Source organism: Puntigrus tetrazona, chromosome 12 (assembly GCF_018831695.1).
Source record: "Puntigrus tetrazona isolate hp1 chromosome 12, ASM1883169v1, whole genome shotgun sequence".
Taxonomy (NCBI): Eukaryota; Metazoa; Chordata; class Actinopteri; order Cypriniformes; family Cyprinidae; genus Puntigrus; species Puntigrus tetrazona.
Genome location: NC_056710.1, coordinates 2474877 through 2493893, shown reverse-complemented (window position 1 = coordinate 2493893; position 19017 = coordinate 2474877). Strand labels below are relative to the sequence as shown.

The following is a 19017-nucleotide window of genomic DNA, read 5'->3' as shown; positions in this document are numbered from 1 at the left end:
CATTTCTATCAAAACATTTTTAATGGCTAAGACATGTTACTATAAAACATTTTTAGCTTTACATAGCTTTATTAAGCAAATCTTTCAGCATTGAAGTCTCATGGTAGCGTGGCCGAGTGGTCTAAGGCGCTGGATTTAGGCTCCAGTCATTTCGATGGCGTGGGTTCGAATCCCACCGCTGCCAATACGTTTTCTACTTTTTATGTCTTAAGGACCTATAAAAGTTACATATAACCAACCGTATTAAAGTTTTATACATGAAGATGTTAATATTAGTCGAACATACCACAATGCCATGGACTGCCTGGCACAGTCTGTGGTCCATTTCCTTTTTAAGATACATTATTTCTGTTCACTTGGTTCTAAAAATGTTACATAATATATAGGCATATGCTGACATTCAATAGGCATACATATAGCTCAGTTGGGAGTAGACACCACAGTTCTGTCACTTGCAGCTGTGCATGCATCTAATAGTGGTGGCAGTTAAACATTGATAACATGTGGGAAACAAGTAAAACCCATGAAATAGGAGAAGAACAAAATATTTTTATGCCTGAATAATAATAATAATGAATATTGTTGTCAAAGACACGATTTGAAGCTAAATGCAGATACTATTAAAACCTAATACTATAATAATAATTTACTAATGACCAATTGTCTCACAATGCAGACTTTTTTCTTTCACAGTAATGACTTCTAGTTCATACTTTATATTATAATTTAATGCAACAATAGAGAGTTTGTTGATTCTGGGGAACAAAAAGCCAGAAGTAAGGGATTAAACTCATGATTCTTAGCAGAGGGAAATTAATCATTCATTGTTTTTTTTCTCATCAGAAATATGAGATAATATTGCAACTGCAAAAATGAAGTCAGAATTTTGAAATATAAACTAAAATGGACCTTTTTATTATTTTGTTACATGGTAGACTGCTACTTGTAAACTGGACTTTTTTGCCACCACAAAAAAACGTCGTAGCTGTTTGGTCTCTATGTGCATATTGTCAAATCTCGTCTACTCGCCTGAAACATACACAAAGGGTTGAGAAATTATAACATTCACCTGATATTCAAAAGAAATAAACTATTTCTGAGACCCTTTCACTGGCTTCCAAAGGCGGTGCTGTTGCATGCATATCTGTATTTCAAAACATGTGTGATACAAACAAACATACAGTATGACAAAAAGGGCCATTTCTAATAAATATAAGTTATTATATTATTGCGAACGCTAATTTGCTCATTGTGTTAATTTCTATCACAGCGCTTCCTAAGTACACAGTGCTTTTGAAAAAGTAAATTGGAGAAATAAAAATCCAGCGATGTGCACTACAGACTAATAAATCAGGCTTCATCACAGTCAGTTCATTCATAAAGTTTATGAAGTTATTCAAATTGTAATTTTTTTCAGAGCAGGCTGCAACCTCTAAAGCAGTGGTTCCCAACCGGTGTGCCGCGGCACTAAGGGGTGCCGTGAGATCTTTTGAGGGTGCCGCCAAAATTTCAACAAAATTTTTTTATTAAGGCAGAATCAGTATAAACAGTATTCTCATATCATCTAGGACTAGGTATAAGGTGTTGTTGCATGCAAACTCTCGAAATGAAACAAATAAATAAATAATTATAAAAAAGCTACGGAGATTTTAAATATCTATTTCCTCATAAGGGTGCCGGGAACTTTTGAAAGGCTTTCCAAGGGTGCCTCAAACAAGAAAAGGTTGGGAACCACTGCTCTAAAGTTTAGTACAGTTCTTAAAAATAATTAGTCAATTGCGCCCCCCAGCGGTCTGATATTCAAATTCTCCAGGTATTTTTGTAGTATTCGTCTAGTCAGTATTTAAATACATAAACTTGATACATTATAATGGCTTATTATCTATCTATCTATAAATATATATATTTTTTTGCATTTGGTAGTTGTGTGTCTAGCGTATCGGGGTTTTTTTTCTATGTACGCTACTTGTACCGATTACACGCCTTAGTTAAACGCTAAACTATACTAATACTAGTGAGTTTTATTAAGCAGTCTAAGAAACCTAATTCACTTACCCATCCAACAACAAAAAAGCAACCAGGGCTACTTGGCATCACTACTTGGGATTTTCTCCATCATCAAATCTTATGTGTATTATACTTATAACGTTACCGGTCTTTAAGCTCGTTTTTGTGTTCGGTTTTCATGATTTCGGCCGCACAAGTACTAACTCCCCCGTTGTCTACGCTGGTAAAAGCATGAGTGTGCACCATTGTCGATTTTTTTTTGTCACCAAACAAGGTACTAGCCTTTTTACTGAGGCAGCAGCCAATCAGCGTGGTTGTTGTAATATTTACGCGGTCACGCCAACATGGCGAAATACACTGAGGGGGCGACCCGCGCCATATTACACACTTTTTTTATCCACCCCTTCGTACCAATGTGGGTACCATCAACCCTAAACAGTATTGAAAATTACTAATATCACGTAGAAGTTAGGCTGGATGGTATGCGCACTGGGACTCAAGAGACTTTTCAACGCGGAAGTAAACCTATGGGTGAGGCTTCTGGTTCATTAGACGTTTTTTTGTAAACGAGAATAACGACGTGCAGTAAACGGCAAAACTGTTTGCACTACAAACCAGTGTGTTTATAATTAAGCTAATAAAATTAAACAACAAGATAAAATACATCAATTTTAAATGTTAAGCAGCAAAACCAAAAAAAAAAAAAAAAAAAAAAAAAAAAATAGCTGGGCGGGGAGGACTAAAACTAAACCCATAGAAATTATAAATGACCACGCCCATTTTCACGTCAAGAAAAGGTGGATAGAAAACTATGGCGAGTGTTCGTCTCATGCAAGTGCGCTTCATTCATTTTTTATTTATTAACATGCAGAAAAGCTGATAAAAGTAATTTGCTAGTATTGGCCTGTTGTGTTTTGTTTTCTAGCCAAGAATTAAAATTTTAGGGAGTTTTTTTTTTTACACAGCTTTCATTCCACAAGGTGTTAATTGATTATAAATTATGGTGATATTTTTTATCAGTTATATATGTTTCTGATGGCACTCACTCATGGCAGAAGATCTATTGGTTACCAAGTGACGAAATGCTAAATTTCTGTTTTGCAATCTTGGATAACATGACAGCGAGTACATTTTCAGCAAATGTTCATTTTTGACTGAACCATTTCTTTACAGTAATATACAGGTCAAATGCTATAAACATCATTTAAACTCAAATCAATGCCATATGTCCATTATTCTTTATTTATTTGGTGAGTAGCCTTGTCATAAGCAGGATATTGTACAGCCTGCCAGTCATTATTCAAAAATAAATCCCCTCTGTGTAATACAAGGATGATTTATTTGGCCTTAATGACTGACTGTACATTACTGCTTATGTAAATCTTTTAATGACAATATCCTTTTAATAAAACATCCACTGCAAAAAAAGGCCCTTTCGTGTCAGTGATTCATCCCTTTAAAGTGGAATTCTTTGTCATCATTGAACCAACACTGGCATTGAAAGTCAAAAAATTAAAAATTAAATTACAACAGAGGATTTGTCAGCCGGGCAGACAGACTTTACCTGCAAAAAGAAGTCCAACTATTGTAAAAAATATTGATAAAACAAACAGTACATATGAGGACCCAACGACCGTATTATTGGGTAATTTGTAAGGTTGTCCACCGACTTGATTGATGTAAAATCCGACTGGAAATATGAGAGCGGCCATGCAGAAGAGGACCACTGCAAAAAAAAAACAAAATAACACTAAGATGTTTAAACCTCTAAACATGTGTTTTTTTTTGTGCATATCAACTGTTCTCTTAGGTAACATACTTCCCATGAAGGCGATCCAGCGGGCGTATTTTGTAGCCTCTCGCCTCCAGTGTGAGATCACAAGCAGGCCACATGTGATAGAGAGCGAGATGATGCCTAAGATGATGAAGAACAGGGTAGTGATCCATTCTGGAGGAAGGCTTGGTGAGATACATACCCTGGTTCGACCATGGATGGTCTGGCATTGCTTGACTAGACCAACAGTCAGAGCTCCTGTGTGTAAAATACACAAAAAAATGTTGTGACTGCAAAGTGTAAAACTATAAAGTGATTTAATTTAACACTTCATATCATAACTAGGATTAGAAGATAATAAAACAGCATTCAGACAAAGTCAAATGAACTTGAAAAATAGTCAGAAAAATAAGTAAATAAAAGTAATAAAAGTATAGCACTCTATATATTCTATACAATGGTTTTCAGCATTAAATCATGTTGATTTAGTGGCCTCAGAAGTGCGTGTATGATACAGTAGGCTTTAGAGTTCAGCTTTAATTGAGCTACATAAAAGATGAATGTATTTCTTGATGAATGTCAGTATCTTTTCTTTTAATGGAAGTCTGCTGGACACCAACTCTTCAAAAAAATTCAAGTAATTAGTTGAAAAACTGCCAAATCCAACCGTGGGAAACTCCTTTTAAAGTCACTCCACAGGATATCCTGTTCTTTCCCTATACGCATTTTTAAAGCCGTAAAGCATAGCTTTCATGTCATATTCTCACTTGGATCAGAATCTACCACCAGCCTTGTCAGTAGAGTAAACACTGTGTAAAAAGATTTTTTTATATTTTCTATTGTAAATGTGTGTATGTAAACACACACACACACACACACACACACACAGAATACAATACAAACAAATCAAGGGACATAAAATAATACAGGAAAAGAAAGAAAGCTGGAGTGATACAACAAAGATGACAGGTATAAGCTGCCTGGGAAAGCTGCCAATTATACATTTTAGTCTGAGTACGAGAAACATTTTATGAAAATTTTGCAGTTGACCCATTAGAATCAGATGGATGGGTTTTTATCTAATACTGTGGAGTAACTCAAGTATATATCCAGCAACACAGCTGTGTTTTTAGCATTACTGTATGTTCTCTGCTCTTTTTGGGACGAAAAAAATAAAGGAATGGCTGGCAAACAGCTGTTTTGTGTCACATTTGTTTAGAAGGGGATCTTCTTCAACAAATCTAACATGCAGAGCCAGCAGGGGCCCATTTTATGTTAAAAGTCAGAACCATTTAAAGGATTTTTAAATTTAAGCATTAAAGTGGAGTGGAAAATTTGAGCATCAACTGTAAGATCATTTGCAGCAACAACATTATATTACTAATATCCCCCACGTTTACATAACATAGCAATTTTCCAACTAATTAACTGCTGGTAGATCTCATCTCCGTGGAAGGCAATTCCCAGCAGACTTCATTAATACAGCAACAAATACACCGAGTAATCAACAACACATTTCGCTTAAAAGCGTTCTTCTGCACATCTAATGCAAAACGTTTAATCACTGGCTTTTATCAGAGCCAGATGCTTTTGTATAGCTGTATGCACCACCCATAAATGGTTGTGTAGAGAAAGGAAAACGATATTGTACCATCTCGTTTGAGTAAAATGTGTCCAACTACAGCAGGGGGCCGTTTCGTAAAACAAGTTTGCCAATTTTATTCAGACCGACTCGTTTTGGCTTAAACCTGGCTTATTCGGTAAACCCGCTTTATGAAACAGGCCCCGTGAAATTGTTTAATACATGAACGCATTAGAGCCCGCTTTGTAATAGGCTTCTGCCTTTTTCTGCTAGATGGTTCTAAAAAACATCGCACATGCATATACACGTGTGCGCTACCTAAAGAGTTGCACAGCGTTTTCCCGAACATCAAGTTTCTTACCCTCTTGACCTCCTGTATTGATCCAGTCTGGATTTGCAACGCTCGCAATCGCGAAGATATCTGCCGCGAGAAAGAGACATCCTGAAATAATGGTGAGTTTATCCATTTTCATACCTCAAGTCTGTGAGCTACACGAGACAGGGCTGTTAGATGTCTTGGACAGTGTGAGACGGATGCAACTTTTACTCGGAGGGAACCTCATGGAGATGCTTCTCGCGCAGTTCTAGGAGATAACGTCTGGATGTCAGTTGAGGGATTATGATGCAAACACCAGCAGCGTGACATTCAGCGACGAACATCACCCCATTATGAAACATTACCCCTCACGAACTCCACCAACAACAGCCTGAAAGGTGAGCCCATACTCGAGCGCGGCTGCGAGGTGAATCCAAAGTGTTCCGACGTATCACATCCCGTGCTGGATCTTCCCCTCTTGGTTTATGGATATCATTGAAAAGAGAAAAACGACTCCACGGCGCACGAGACCGCTCTCGCATCAGTAAGCGGGTATTCTGGGAAACGTCGAGCTGCGTCGACAACCGCAGCCGTCCTCCTCTTCTTGTGTTCTTCCGCGTTTCAATTCGAACCGATATACCGTAAAACGGCGTCCGCGAACCTTTCAAAACACAACCCCGCTCGCGAGATGTTTTCCCTTTGTAAGGAATAACGGAGGGGGCGGGAGAACGTGACGCGTCGCGTGACGTCACCAACCTGCTTTTGACAATCTGGCTGGAAACGTCACTGAGCAAAACAGCGTTTTTGTTTTTTTGAAAAATTGGTTTGATAAGGGTACTGCTTTAGTTCAACAGTACGCTCAAGGGTATCTTATGACCTATGATGAGTTTCTTGTACATTTTAATTTTCCTGTGACTCCTAGGAGTTTTCACTGGTGCTCTCTGCTATTAAACCTAGTATTGTTTCTTTATTTAGAGAAGTGAAATTGATCGATATTCCCATAGTTAATCTAGCCCATACAATTTGTGGTAAAAATTTGTTTTTAAATCGCTTTCTATTTATAAGAGAGGCTGCTACCAAACCTTGCTCTATTGCTTGTTGGTCTAAATTTGTTAGAAACCTTAAGTGGGAAAGTTTGGTTATTACCTCGCATGCTTTTTGGTACCAACAAGGTTAAAGAAATCTTCAAAATTATTCATAAATTCTACCCTGTTGAACACTTTCTGTGCAAGCTTGCGTCAAAAAGTTGTTACATGATATCTCTGTGTTTATCAAACTAAAGGTACTTTTTTATTTTAATTTGCATTTTTAAAATGTTGTATTTGGATATTTCAGGCAAGGTAATCTACTCATTTTATTACTCACGTTTTACATTCATAAATGTGAATTTTCTAATAGAAAACCCTGTTTACAATGTTTTATAAAGAACTGGAGAGCTATTTTTATACTGTTCAAAGACACACTAATAGAAAGGCGATCAAAACTGTCCAGTTGTGTTTTGTCTTTAACATTTTTGAGTAATTTGAAGGCCTTGATTGTGTTTTTTTTTTAATTTATTTAATTTTAATTTATTCCCTCTTCTATGCGTCTCTGGCTCTGTATTGTCTATTGTATTGTTTTGTATCTGTTGTTCAATGCATTAAAAAAAAAGTTTATTCACAGATGCTTAATTTGAACAGACATGAAATGTAATAAAGAGAAAACAATTAACATGCTGGAAATAAATTAATTTTAATATTTATTTTAATTTTATGCACGCTAACACTGTAGCGAAGGCATTAAGGATATTACACAATGCAATACATTTTATTAAATAAACTGTTGGGCAAGGAAGTTTAATTTAAACCAGTTGAGATTTGCAGTTCATTGTATAAATTAACATTTCTCTCCATGATCGTAATAAATATTAAACAAACTTAATCTTTTCTTGAAAGAGTTTCTCAGTATTTTGACCAGACCACAATTTTTTTTCCTGACATGACGTTCAGGATTATCTTTGACTTTCCTATGGCTTTTTGCCACTTATTTCCAAGTTGTCATTGTTATTTGAAAAAAAAAACCATAGCAGTAAAACACCTCTAGTCCGTTAGCGTTCGTTTATCATCAGATTTCGGAAAGGTAATATTTTTTTATTTAATTTCAGAGCATCCCGACACAACAAAGGTAAAAAGAAGCTTTAAGAGGACTACAAATCACAACCTGTTTCATAAATGTTTGTTGTTGTTGGTAAGATACTTTATTCATTTACATCTATACATTTAAAAACGGACAAGTGCCGAGTTATTTTCAGATTACTCTACTTTATATAATATTACAAATATCAAGACAAACAGTTGTTGACAATAGTATTATTTATTTATTTATTTATTTATGTGGACAGGAACAAATATATAGTGAACACATCCTCATTTCATTATTATGAAATGAAGAGTTAGACTCTGATAAAATGTTTGAGTATTGATGTGTGCCCATCAGATTTCATCAACAAAAGGCGTGTTGACCAAATGTCCACTGCAGGCCATCGTCTTTTTGCCAGACATGAATTTTTGTGCAACCTGAAAAACAAACGACACCATCTTTTGTTATACAAAATCGCAATCCAAAAGACACATAATCTAACATATACTTACTTTTTATTGCTATTTTCAGAATATAAATTTAAAAATAGCTGCACAGTACAGTCAGCTCTAAATAATAGTAACGCATGAACTATGTAGTGACCAAAAAATGAAACAATTTGTAAGTGCACTAAGTTATTCTTTATGTCACATACAGTCAATACAGAGGGTTGGACCTAAGATATGAGGTTACGTTCCTAGAGACTTTCCACTGGGTTACCATTACCCTAAGAAACAATAGTTGCTTACATTGACAACATCAGCTGAAGACACAGCACTGATTTTCTGGGTCACAGCCTCGGGAGAATGGTAGGTACCCTCCGCCAGCACTTGTGAACCAATAGCTTCCATTAAGCCCTCAGAACTCTCAATAGACATCAGGTATTCAGCCGTCACCTGATTCCTGTACAGACAAAAAAGGCAATTCATTAATAATTACACGAAAAGTTAACGCGTAACGTATAAAATATTTTAAAAAGCACTGCACTGTTTGACTCATGCAAAAAAAAACTCACTTAGCTCTGCTGAGGTCAGCTGTTTCAAGGTTTCCTTGTGCAATGTCATTTACTTGTTCGACTGCTGCTTTGATTACCTAAATGCAAAAATAAACACTTTAAGAACACACTTAATGGTTAATTCTCATGGGTACCACCATCAAGTGATATTTGTTGCTTGACAAGATTTAACAACTAAATGTTGCATGCATATCAAAATCACTGGCTATTTTACACAGACAGACATCATTAAGTTAACTGATTCATTCAAAAACATCTAGGTATGAAACAAATGAATGAATAGGAGTCACTGAATCATTCGTTTCAAAACAGTGATGCATTCGTAAATGCTCAAGACACTACCCTGTTTTTACTTAATTTTTTTCAGAATGAGCAAAACAGTAAAATGTAATATTGTGGTATATAATAATTACTGTCGTCAAATGTTTAATCACAATTAATTGCATCGAAAATTAACGTTTGTGTGTATACTGTGTATATTTATAACGTATATATAAATACAAAACGTGTGTATATATTTAAGAAAAATATATTAGTATAAAAAACATTATTATTATATATTAAATATTTATATATAAATGAATATACTAATGTATATATTTTCAGTATATACACTATGTGTATGTATAAATGTAAACAAAAAAATTATTTTGAATATGAATAATCGTTTGACAGCAATAATTATATTGATATATTCATTTATTGTATACCGAACTAGTGCTTAATTATGCCTTATTTTGGATTATGGCTTAGTAATGACTAAAGGAGGTTTTTCCTGGGAACCAACGTACGGCTTTGGCCTGGCTCGCACCATGCACAAAATAAAGTTAAAACTCAAGCTAATATAAATCACACATACATCTTTGGCAGCATTAGCCTGGCAGATGGTGTAAACGCCAAACAGACCAGAATCCGTGTAGTTGGCATTGAAGGCAGACGCCTGCAACAAAGCAAGGAAGACAGTTACAAAGAGTCCTTTGTTTACATTTTAAACAACAACAACAACAACATTTATTTATACTAATACTAAGTATATATATTTATTTTACATTTAAAAGCAACACCAGTTGACCAAAGTGCTTTACAAGTCTAAAAACAGAACACGGCAAAGAGAGCGCAGTTTAAAGCTGAAGGTCACACAAGGTGATACTCACATCAAAGGGCTGAGCGGTGACCTTTGAGATGGCCTGACTCAGCTTGTTTGTAGCGTTGGAGCCTCTCTTGACATGAGGTCCTGCTCCAAGCACATGCTGCAGTATGCTGAATGCAGTGGCTTCAGCTGATGTTGCACCTGCGCCTTCGCTCGCCACAACCGCATGAACCAGTCCTCCTCCGGACTGATGCCTCAGCTCACCTGGAGCGCACAGCCAGAGAATAACATTAAACAGCGATTCGGAAGCAGTGCACTCATCAAGGAGAATGCCTCTTATGACAGATAGATAGATAGAGCTGTGTTGCGGTGAGTACAGTATCATAGATGTCATGAAATCTTATCGGTTTAATCCCAAATGTTGTGTTTGTTAGCACATAACCATTCAGTCATCTACCAGAATGCTTAGGAATACGATGAAACGATTTCACTTTTTCCTTTGGGGGACAACCGTGTGTATGTCTATATAAGAAAACAGCATATTTTCAATTAAAGCTAACTTATAGATTAAATACAGGCTGCTTTTGATGCATAATACTTTTATTAAGTGGGCCGAATACCAAAACACTTGTAGCCAATCAGCAGAAAGGGGCGTGTCTACTCATGATGTGGAGGAAAGAGCAATCAGTGAACAGCCGAGATGAACGACAGAAAGATAGAAAAAACGTAAAAAAAAAAATTAATAAAAAAATGTCTGCAGACAAAAAGTAGGAACCGTATTAATATCAGGTAAGGCCGAAGTGGAAGGCCTGCGATCGGATGCAGGGGGTGCTTAGTTTGCTTAGTTCCGATAGGTTATTAATACCCTGTCACAGCTATAGTCTGCCTAAATGTGTGTCGGCACGTCATAAATAGAACGCGGCAGCGCTGATTAGCATCCAGTGTAGACAACATCACTGAATATAATTATAGCCTAGTATTTTGTTGTAGCGCTCACATCTGGTGTAGACATGGTATAAAATTTGTTTTGCTTTGTTTCACAAAAGTAATCATTGCCTGGGTTGCGTAGGCTATGTATGTGTGGAGCGGAGCTATCAAAATAGCTATTAAAAAGGAGGGAAGACCCTATCGGGTCGGGGCGTGTTTTTTTTGGTAATTTCATATCAACGCGGGCTTCCAGTTTTTCAGATTAATTTCTATCAGTGTGAACTGACCAGAACATTGAATATGAAGACTATCAAACACTTTAGAAGTTCAGAAGGAAGTATCAGCGCAATAACACGCTCAGCAAAATGATCATTATCGATCAAATCCAAGAATTGAGATATTATTTTTTATTTTAGTCAATATCGCGCACCCCTGGCTTAGGATGTAGTTGAATGCATTATTATGCATTTATTTATCATGCCAGACAGTCATCCAATGAAAATATATGTGCCAATGATGTACAACCAAACAGGTGTTGCTACCCATTTAACATGAATAAAAACAGTGACTTATAAAGGTCTGTTTGAGTTTGGATAATGCTTTAATCTATGTAGGCAGCAGACAGTAAGAAAACAGAGCAATAAGCATACTACATACAATAAACATGCTTTGTTTTATTTTGTATTTTTAATATTGTTGTAATATTAATGATGATGCACTCTACCTCCCCGGTACACGGCTTTGGAACCAACAGTGCCTGTCCCACTGCGGATGTTCAGGAATTGCTCCCCAACCTGCTTAAGCATGGCATGATCCACACCTACACAAGAATACAGTACAAATGTCTGCTTTAATATCCTTTTTTGGGCCATATTAAATCATCTCCTTTAATAAGTTAGCAATTTCACAACATACCAAGACCAACAAGAGCCATTCTTGCACTTGTAAAGTTGTTCTGAATAAAGGTATGCATCTGTGCAAAAGGACAAAAAGAGAACAAAGGTAGCTTATTTGCAATGTGATATATTTGTGCAGGTGCAGGACGGTTATTTACTGTTTTCAAGCAACTAGTCGGATTACTATTCTACAGCTCTTTTACAACAATGTGCAACCTTAAACGGGGGTGTCCATGTGTTGTACAAATTAGATTTATTCAGTCATTTTGTTTGGTTGCTGTTCAAATTTACAAAGCTCCAAATAACTGAGAAATCAGAGTTCCCTTGATGTGTGCCATAGAGGTCACTATACTGCAAAACTCTGTCCTCAGTCTAAAAACAGCTTATATTGAAGGCAGTCTGCCAAAATGACCGTTTAAAGAATGTTGCACTATATAATGCAATAGTGTGGATAAGCACCGCCTCTGCAGAAGAAAATCCACATCACTGCCTGTTTAGCCCCGCCCACTGATTAGTCTTTGCAGAAATTATAAAGATGGCTTTGAAGACAACAAGACGCTGTGCAAGCTGTGGGAAAAAAAAGAATGTGATCCCAACATTTGGAAAGAGTTGAATTTTTTTTTTTCTTTTTTAATAAAAAGATTCAGACCGTGTCAGTAACCCTGTCCTTTGTTCACTTGTACTGTGGATGCATGCACAAACAAGGCATAATTCGATGTGGGATTTTCAAAAACATTGAAACTAAAAGACGATGCTGTGCTGACAATATCGGATCCAACAGTGATGTCGCAAGAAATTGTTTTCATTATTTGGTCACTATTGCTCTGTCTCTTCAGATAATTTGACACATTTTGAGTTATTTAGGCGTTTTAAAACTAAACTACAGCAGTGTCCTTCTATGAGGGATGAATGTGTGCTGTTAGCCAATCAAAAAAGAGAGCATTTACTTCTCAAATCCTCAATGACTATTCAAACAGTGCGTTCTGATGAGGGGGTTAAAAAAAGAAAATAGCTCATTACTTTTATTTTATTTTATAAATGATGCTATAAAAGTCTTTATGACAGTATAAATGTACCTCATAGAACAGAGAAAAAAAAAAAATCAAAAACCGTTTTCATGAAAAACGTGTTTACGACACCTTTAATTTAAAAAAATATCTATGTATAAATGAAAATCCAAATAATAATAATATTGTTACTATGATATCAAATGCTGCATAATTTTAACGTGACTCAAAAGCCACATGAAAGATTCAAATGAATTTGTACAACACAAAAAAAAATTAATAAGCCACATAAATTAACACCACAAGACGTTGCCTTACCTGTTCTGTGCTGATTTGGCCGAGCATGTAGTCTGGACAGTATAAGGAATTGGACAGGGCATTCTTATAAGCTGCAGCATGCAAATTCTCAATGACACCTGAGGCACAAAAACACAGAAGCATGGAAACAAGAAGCAGAGACATTGAGCATGCACACCGGTGAGCTATTTTTTTTCCATAAAGTGGCCTAAAAGTCAAGTTTTGTACCATTCTAATGAATAAAAAAAAAATTATAATTCAAAACACATGTACAAATGACTGCCAGAGTGTTAAACACTGCATACCAATCTGTGGAGTCTGCTTGGCAAGTTCCTTATCCAGTTTTACCCTGGCAGTGAGGTCTGACACTTCCCACGGCCGAAATTCTGGCGCAGTGGTCACATTGATCAGATACTCCATAACAGTGTCACTGCGAGAAGGCATAGAGAGAACATATTTGTTTCCAGTAGAAGAAAAGAACATACAGACAAACTGTGTTATACTCACATATGATCTCTCAGGCAGTCTACAGTATATGCCACGGTTTCCCTGGAGCTTGACACACTGCAGGTAAAAATAGAAAATAAACAACAGATTTGTGACTAATAATGCAATATATATATATATATATATATATATATATATATATATATATATATATATATATATATATATTTTTTTTTCCCATCTATGAGACTTTGAGGCTTTAGAAGAAGCTGTTCTGTGACAATGATAAACTCACCTTAAGCTTCCCCCTACAGCCTCAACACCACGGCAGATCCTAAAGGCAGACGCTCCTTTGGTTGTCTGGAATCAGAGGCATAAAGAAGTGAATGCTAACAAACGCAGTACAGCGGTCAAACACAGAGTCATGGTGGATATATACCAGACTGGCAGCCAGGCGAAGCAAGTGTGTGACACCGAGGTTGTCGATCGTCTCATATCGGCTTCCGGCCCTGATGAGCACACCAATGCGAGAAGCGGGAGAATAGTTTTCCAAAGAAGCAATCACTAACCCACTAGGCAATTTTGTCACCTGAAAGAGACAAAAAAAAATTAATTAAAAATTTAATATTTTTTTATTTTTACTGGTTGTTACTAATATCATTGTTTTGTTATTTTCAAGCGACAAATTCTATAATGCATCGATGCAATGTATAAAAGAATCTTTTTTTTAAAGATATATATCTATAAGATAAACTAGAAGGCTTGTTTGACCTTTAGAAATAAATAAATTTTTATTATTTGTTTTTATTGTCCTATATAAATGTATTCTTTTAACATCTCATTTAGTTGAGGGTCATCCAACTGGGATTTGCAAATTAATTTAAGTCTGTTATTGATTGATTAAACATTTATATTGAATTTGTGAGTTATTAAAATGTACGCAAGTTGTGTAAAAAAGGCACATAATATAGCAATATTTATAATTGACTGTTGGCCACTGAATTGAATGAAATTGTAATTGTATTAGCATTTTAATGCAAAGTTCCTATATAAACATACAACTGATTTTAATCCAAATTTTAGGAAAATTAAATCTACATAAGCATCCACACGATTTAATAATGCATTTCATTTTTACAGGTTTGAACTCATAAACAGTTGATAAACACACAAAAGTTGGCCTGTCCCTAAAAAATGTTTGAAAAATACTGCTTAAGATTTAATTCACATACGATTTACCATATTTTTCAGCCAATAATTATTTAATTAAAAATGTCACTTAATTCTTGTTTTAATGGAACTTTCAATAAACAACAACAAACATAAAAAACACCTTGACAGTATTTAACAGTTTAGTAAAATATTTTTGATAGAAAAATGAAGAAATGAATTAAGATAAAGCAATAATTTACACAATCACTAAACTTGCATTAATGGAAACCTCTTGCTATCGTTGCAGTATAAACTTTAACTCACCATCCAGTGGAATCTGGTCAAATTAAACTGAAATTATAATTCATAAGCAGTCCCTAATATGAGAGCAGAAACCTCCCCAGCACCCACACATACATGAACATCCTGGTACATGTGAGGGGCACCTGCCGAGACCTTGATGCCCGGCAGAGGCACAGTCAAGGGCTGGTCTCTTTGAGCGGCCGCATAGAAGCGTCTCTGTGGAGAGAGAGACAAGTCATCATCTACTGACCTGCACTTCCTGCGGCAGAAACTTTACTGGCTCCACGGCTGCCGCAGCATCCACCTTATGGGCAGCCTGGGCTGCATAAAGCCTCCTCTGAAAATCAGAAAACACATCATGCCTCTGAAGAAAAAGTGCATAGAGAGCTAAAGCGAGGCACGGGATGCCACATAATTCAAAACTAAACAGTACATGAGAGAGCTACAGGCCCTACTTTTCATGAGCATTTAGGTTCAAACCACCATAACAACAAAAAAACATTTAAAGCTATAAAGTCATGTTTTGAATTGATAAAACACAAAATAAATAAATCACACAGAGATATTACAACATGAACACTGGCTAATCAGTGGTACACATATACATATATATATATATATATATATATATATATATATATATATATATATATATATATATATATTTATTTATTTATTTCCAACACTGCTTAAAAGTATTTGGATGTTCAGTTTTATTATTTTTTCTATTATCTGTTTGTGTGTGTTCTTGTATATTCTCTTTTCTTTGTTGCTGTTTTGTTAAGTTCACATAATAAATTTATTTTTTGTACGTTTTTATATTCATGGTGAACCTACTCTATATAAGAGGGCTGTAAAAAAGCATTTTTTTATATGTTGCACTGGGCGTGATTATGAATGCAAGTAATACAATTATTGTAATAACTTTATTGAATTTTTGTTTAAAATTATGACTAGTACAGTCATTTTACATATAATCCAGCGAATCACCATGTAAAACTAATTCAGACAAGTTCATCAAAAATGAATAATCAGTAATATAATAATCATTAAATATTCCCAATATTGTGTTGAATACGCTAAATTCTGTCATTTTTCCTGCTCTAAAACCTCCAAGCTGAAAGTGCTGTCAAGAAAACCTCTATATACTTCAAGAGAACATCGTATGAAAACGTATGAAAGTCATATTACATAACCAAGTCAGAGAAAAGGCAGCATAAACATATATGTAAAAATTACGTTGCCATAAGAAATAAATATAAATGAGTAAATAAACTTTCAACCAAGAGCACTATAATAAGTACGACCGTACAACAGTACAACAATATGACTTAATCGAACCTAAATATTATTTTGACATATTTATGGGCTAGCAATATTGCATAGCCTTTTCACAGCGAAACTATATAGATCCCTTTTGAATGTTAAGATAGGCGTTGTGGCTGCTCTATATAAATGCATTCAAAACATGGATAAAAAGAGGAATTTAATGGAATAACATAAACGGGGCTGAACTGTCAACTGCTCTCTAGCTTAGTTGCATGAGAAGAAGGCCAGGATCTGTTTTATCTAGAGAGCCCTCGTGTAAAACAACACACAGACCCAAGCAGCAGAACCTCTCCTAGTCATCTTTATACCAGTTAACCAAGTTCTCACCGATAACTGGCTTATTCCCCGGATCCCCCTCATCGTCTCTCTCTCCTTCAGACGGACCACCGCAATATGGCTGACCTAAGGATGTCCTACCCACAATCCTCCGCTCTCTTCTTCTCTACTTCTGGACTGAAATAAAGCACAAGCGCATGCTGCCACGTGGCGACTGGGAGCTTAAATTATTCAAAATGTGTTATAACTTTAATTTACAGAACTACACGTAAACGCAAACTCGACACATTGTGAATTGTGTAGTAAGACGCCTTTTTTTTAGTGAAAGTATAATCTACTAAATGCATTCTACAAATCATACATCTGTTTAGTTTGTGTTATTTTATCATTTTTTGTGCGTGTTTTATGTTTTGGACAGTATTGGCTCTTAATATGATCTTTAACTCACGTGTGTTACAAATTGTTCAGACTCCAGACTGGTTATAAAATAAACAGACTCCAGACACACACCATTAGTTCACGAGGTTAATACAGTACTAATTAAATTATATATATATATATATATATATATATATATATATATATATATATATATATATATATATATATATATATATATATATATATATATATATATATATATATATATATATATATATATATATATATATATATATATATATATATATATATATATATATATATATATATATATATATATATATATATATATATATACTGGTCCAGATATGTCTCTGCAGCGTACTAACACACTACTATTCTTTCCGAATTTAGAATCTATAAATAAAACTAAAATATAAATACAAATATTTTATTATATACATTTTACATATGCTTAATGATATTTAACATCACATAAGGAATGTCTTTGAAAATTTAATTAATGTAATTATTTTAATTAAAAAAAAAGACTCCCGGAAGTGGGTTGAATGTGAGCATGCGCAGTGTCTCTACCACAAACACGTGTTGTGAGCCGCTGTAGTAGCGAAGATCCCACAGCTTCTCTGGTATACGAAGCGATTTCTTTAGTTTAATTGCTAAACTCTATACATTTTCTGTTTAGTTAAGTAGTACTGTCCTCCGTGAAGCTCTTGCCGAGAGGACCCGTGTGTTTGTAAGTCGGTAACAGGCCAAAATACAACAGACATAATGGTGAGTATCCCGCGTGGGACTTCTTACTAGTTTAGGATGTTGCTTCTCTGCATTCAACGTGTAGCAATTTTTAAGCTATGTTTAATTTTACCTGCCGGAATAATACAAGCATTTATACATTTGATCTTATTCTTTTTATGCACTTGTAACCGTGTTATCAGACATTGCGTTGACCAAATAATCAAAGTCGTTTGTTTAACTTCAAGTAACGTTTGTCGAGTGTCTTGCTGATAACGCGTTGCTCTTTTGTCTATCTCTGTTTTCACACAGACTGAAGCTGAAGTGAACCCGAAAGCCTATCCTCTGGCAGACGCCACGCTCTCCAAAACCATCTTGGATCTGGTTCAGCAGGCGTCGAACTACAAACAGCTGAGAAAGGGGGCTAATGAAGGTAAAGTGATAGTTCACAGATTTTAACCAGCAATGTTTACTGTGTAAATAAATGCTTTTGGGGTTTTTTTGTCAGAAAAAGTCCACTGGATGATGTAAAACCTTCATTAAAATTAAAGATCTTATGCGTTTTGCCAGTTGCATTGTGGGTGTTGAAGTTTACTTACCTTTTTTTTTTTGCCACAGCCCTTTTTACTTTTCATGTAGCAAAGATAAATTGCATGTCTACTGCATTGACCAAATTTCCAGCATTTATTACTCCTTTAGAACATCATCTTCAGAGCTGTGTGGTTGAGAATGGAGAAACAAAACTTTAATTATCGAATGAATTTTTCTGATTGACTGCATATCGTAAATGTCGCTTTTGCCAGCTTTGACTCTTACCGTCTTCCACAGCCACCAAAACTCTTAACCGTGGGATTTCTGAGTTCATCGTGATGGCTGCCGATGCTGAACCTCTGGAGATCATCCTGCACCTGCCGCTGCTGTGTGAGGATAAGAACGTGCCGTATGTGTTCGTGCGCTCTAAACAAGCTCTGGGACGTGCGTGTGGGGTGTCAAGACCTGTCATCGCCACATCGGTCACCATCAAGGAGGGATCGCAGCTGAAACCTCAGATTCAGTCTGTGCAGATGGCTATTGAAAGACTCCTAGTTTGAGCTGATATTTTTGTTTTTATAAATGATCTTTTTGTACAATCCTTCAGAGGTTTTTTTTTTTTTTTTTTTTAAAGAATCAAATAATGTTGAGTGTGTTTCTCAGCTATTGACTGCCGGAATAAAGTTCGGTTGAAATCAAATGTTTTGTGTGGGTTTTTTGTGCTTGCTTGAGGTACGTACTGTGTATCTAGCTTTAATACATCGGCAGTTGTAAAAGTGAGTGCAATGCTGTTTCTGTAACAAAGTGAAAAATTTGTGA

General features: G+C 35.6%; 3 protein-coding genes and 1 non-coding gene across 5 annotated transcripts; 2 read left to right on the top strand and 2 right to left on the bottom strand.

Annotated features, from left to right (window-relative positions):
• Positions 1 to 102: 102 nt before the first annotated feature.
• Positions 103 to 184, top strand: trnal-uag. The gene has a single exon. It is a non-coding gene; the product is annotated as a tRNA-Leu (tRNA).
• A 2648-nt stretch (positions 185 to 2832) lies between these two features.
• mosmob (modulator of smoothened b) lies at positions 2833 to 6372 on the bottom strand. Its single transcript, XM_043254339.1, has 3 exons — positions 5725 to 6372; positions 3827 to 4039; positions 2833 to 3733 (listed from the first exon to the last, which is right to left on the bottom strand). The coding sequence occupies exons 1-3, from the start codon at positions 5834 to 5836 to the stop codon at positions 3549 to 3551; spliced, it is 510 nt and encodes a 169-aa protein (XP_043110274.1). The 5' UTR covers positions 5837 to 6372; the 3' UTR covers positions 2833 to 3548.
• Positions 6373 to 8012: 1640 nt separating this feature from the next.
• Positions 8013 to 16730, bottom strand: LOC122355777 (cytochrome b-c1 complex subunit 2, mitochondrial). Of its 2 annotated transcripts, none has more exons than XM_043254336.1 (14): positions 16588 to 16730; positions 15182 to 15268; positions 13916 to 14065; positions 13772 to 13836; positions 13537 to 13593; positions 13335 to 13459; positions 13051 to 13148; positions 11745 to 11802; positions 11554 to 11649; positions 9967 to 10166; positions 9672 to 9752; positions 8813 to 8889; positions 8547 to 8700; positions 8013 to 8234 (listed from the first exon to the last, which is right to left on the bottom strand). In XM_043254336.1, the coding sequence occupies exons 1-14, from the start codon at positions 16618 to 16620 to the stop codon at positions 8151 to 8153; spliced, it is 1365 nt and encodes a 454-aa protein (XP_043110271.1). In that variant the 5' UTR covers positions 16621 to 16730; the 3' UTR covers positions 8013 to 8150. The 2 variants fall into 2 exon arrangements, with proteins under 2 accessions (XP_043110271.1, XP_043110270.1); XM_043254335.1 differs by lacking the exon at positions 15182 to 15268 and adding an exon at positions 15046 to 15147 and having other exon boundaries at positions 16588 to 16680.
• A 767-nt stretch (positions 16731 to 17497) lies between these two features.
• Positions 17498 to 18898, top strand: snu13b (SNU13 homolog, small nuclear ribonucleoprotein b (U4/U6.U5)). Its single transcript, XM_043254340.1, has 3 exons — positions 17498 to 17709; positions 17980 to 18100; positions 18496 to 18898. Exons 1-3 carry the CDS (start codon positions 17707 to 17709, stop codon positions 18756 to 18758), a joined length of 387 nt encoding a protein of 128 aa, XP_043110275.1. The 5' UTR covers positions 17498 to 17706; the 3' UTR covers positions 18759 to 18898.
• The last annotated feature ends 119 nt before the right edge of the window (positions 18899 to 19017 follow it).

Bases quoted from the DNA above. Each gene is read 5' to 3' on its own strand.
- mosmob (XM_043254339.1), bottom strand. From the start codon at position 5,836: ATGAAAATGGATAAACTCACCATTATTTCAGGATGTCTCTTTCTCGCG. The intron at 4,040-5,724 runs GTAAGAAACTTG...TTTTACACACAG, and splicing joins CAATACAGGAGGTCAAGAGG to GAGCTCTGACTGTTGGTCTA. The intron at 3,734-3,826 runs GTATGTTACCTA...TTTTTTTTGCAG, and splicing joins CTGGATCGCCTTCATGGGAA to TGGTCCTCTTCTGCATGGCC.
- LOC122355777 (XM_043254335.1), bottom strand. From the start codon at position 16,620: ATGAGGGGGATCCGGGGAATAAGCCAGTTATCG. The intron at 13,149-13,334 runs GTATGCAGTGTT...TTTGTGCCTCAG, and splicing joins CAAGCAGACTCCACAGATTG to GTGTCATTGAGAATTTGCAT. The intron at 10,167-11,553 runs GTAGAGTGCATC...TGTGCGCTCCAG, and splicing joins CAAAGCCGTGTACCGGGGAG to GTGAGCTGAGGCATCAGTCC.
- snu13b (XM_043254340.1), top strand. The intron at 18,101-18,495 runs GTAAAGTGATAG...CGTCTTCCACAG, and splicing joins GAGAAAGGGGGCTAATGAAG to CCACCAAAACTCTTAACCGT.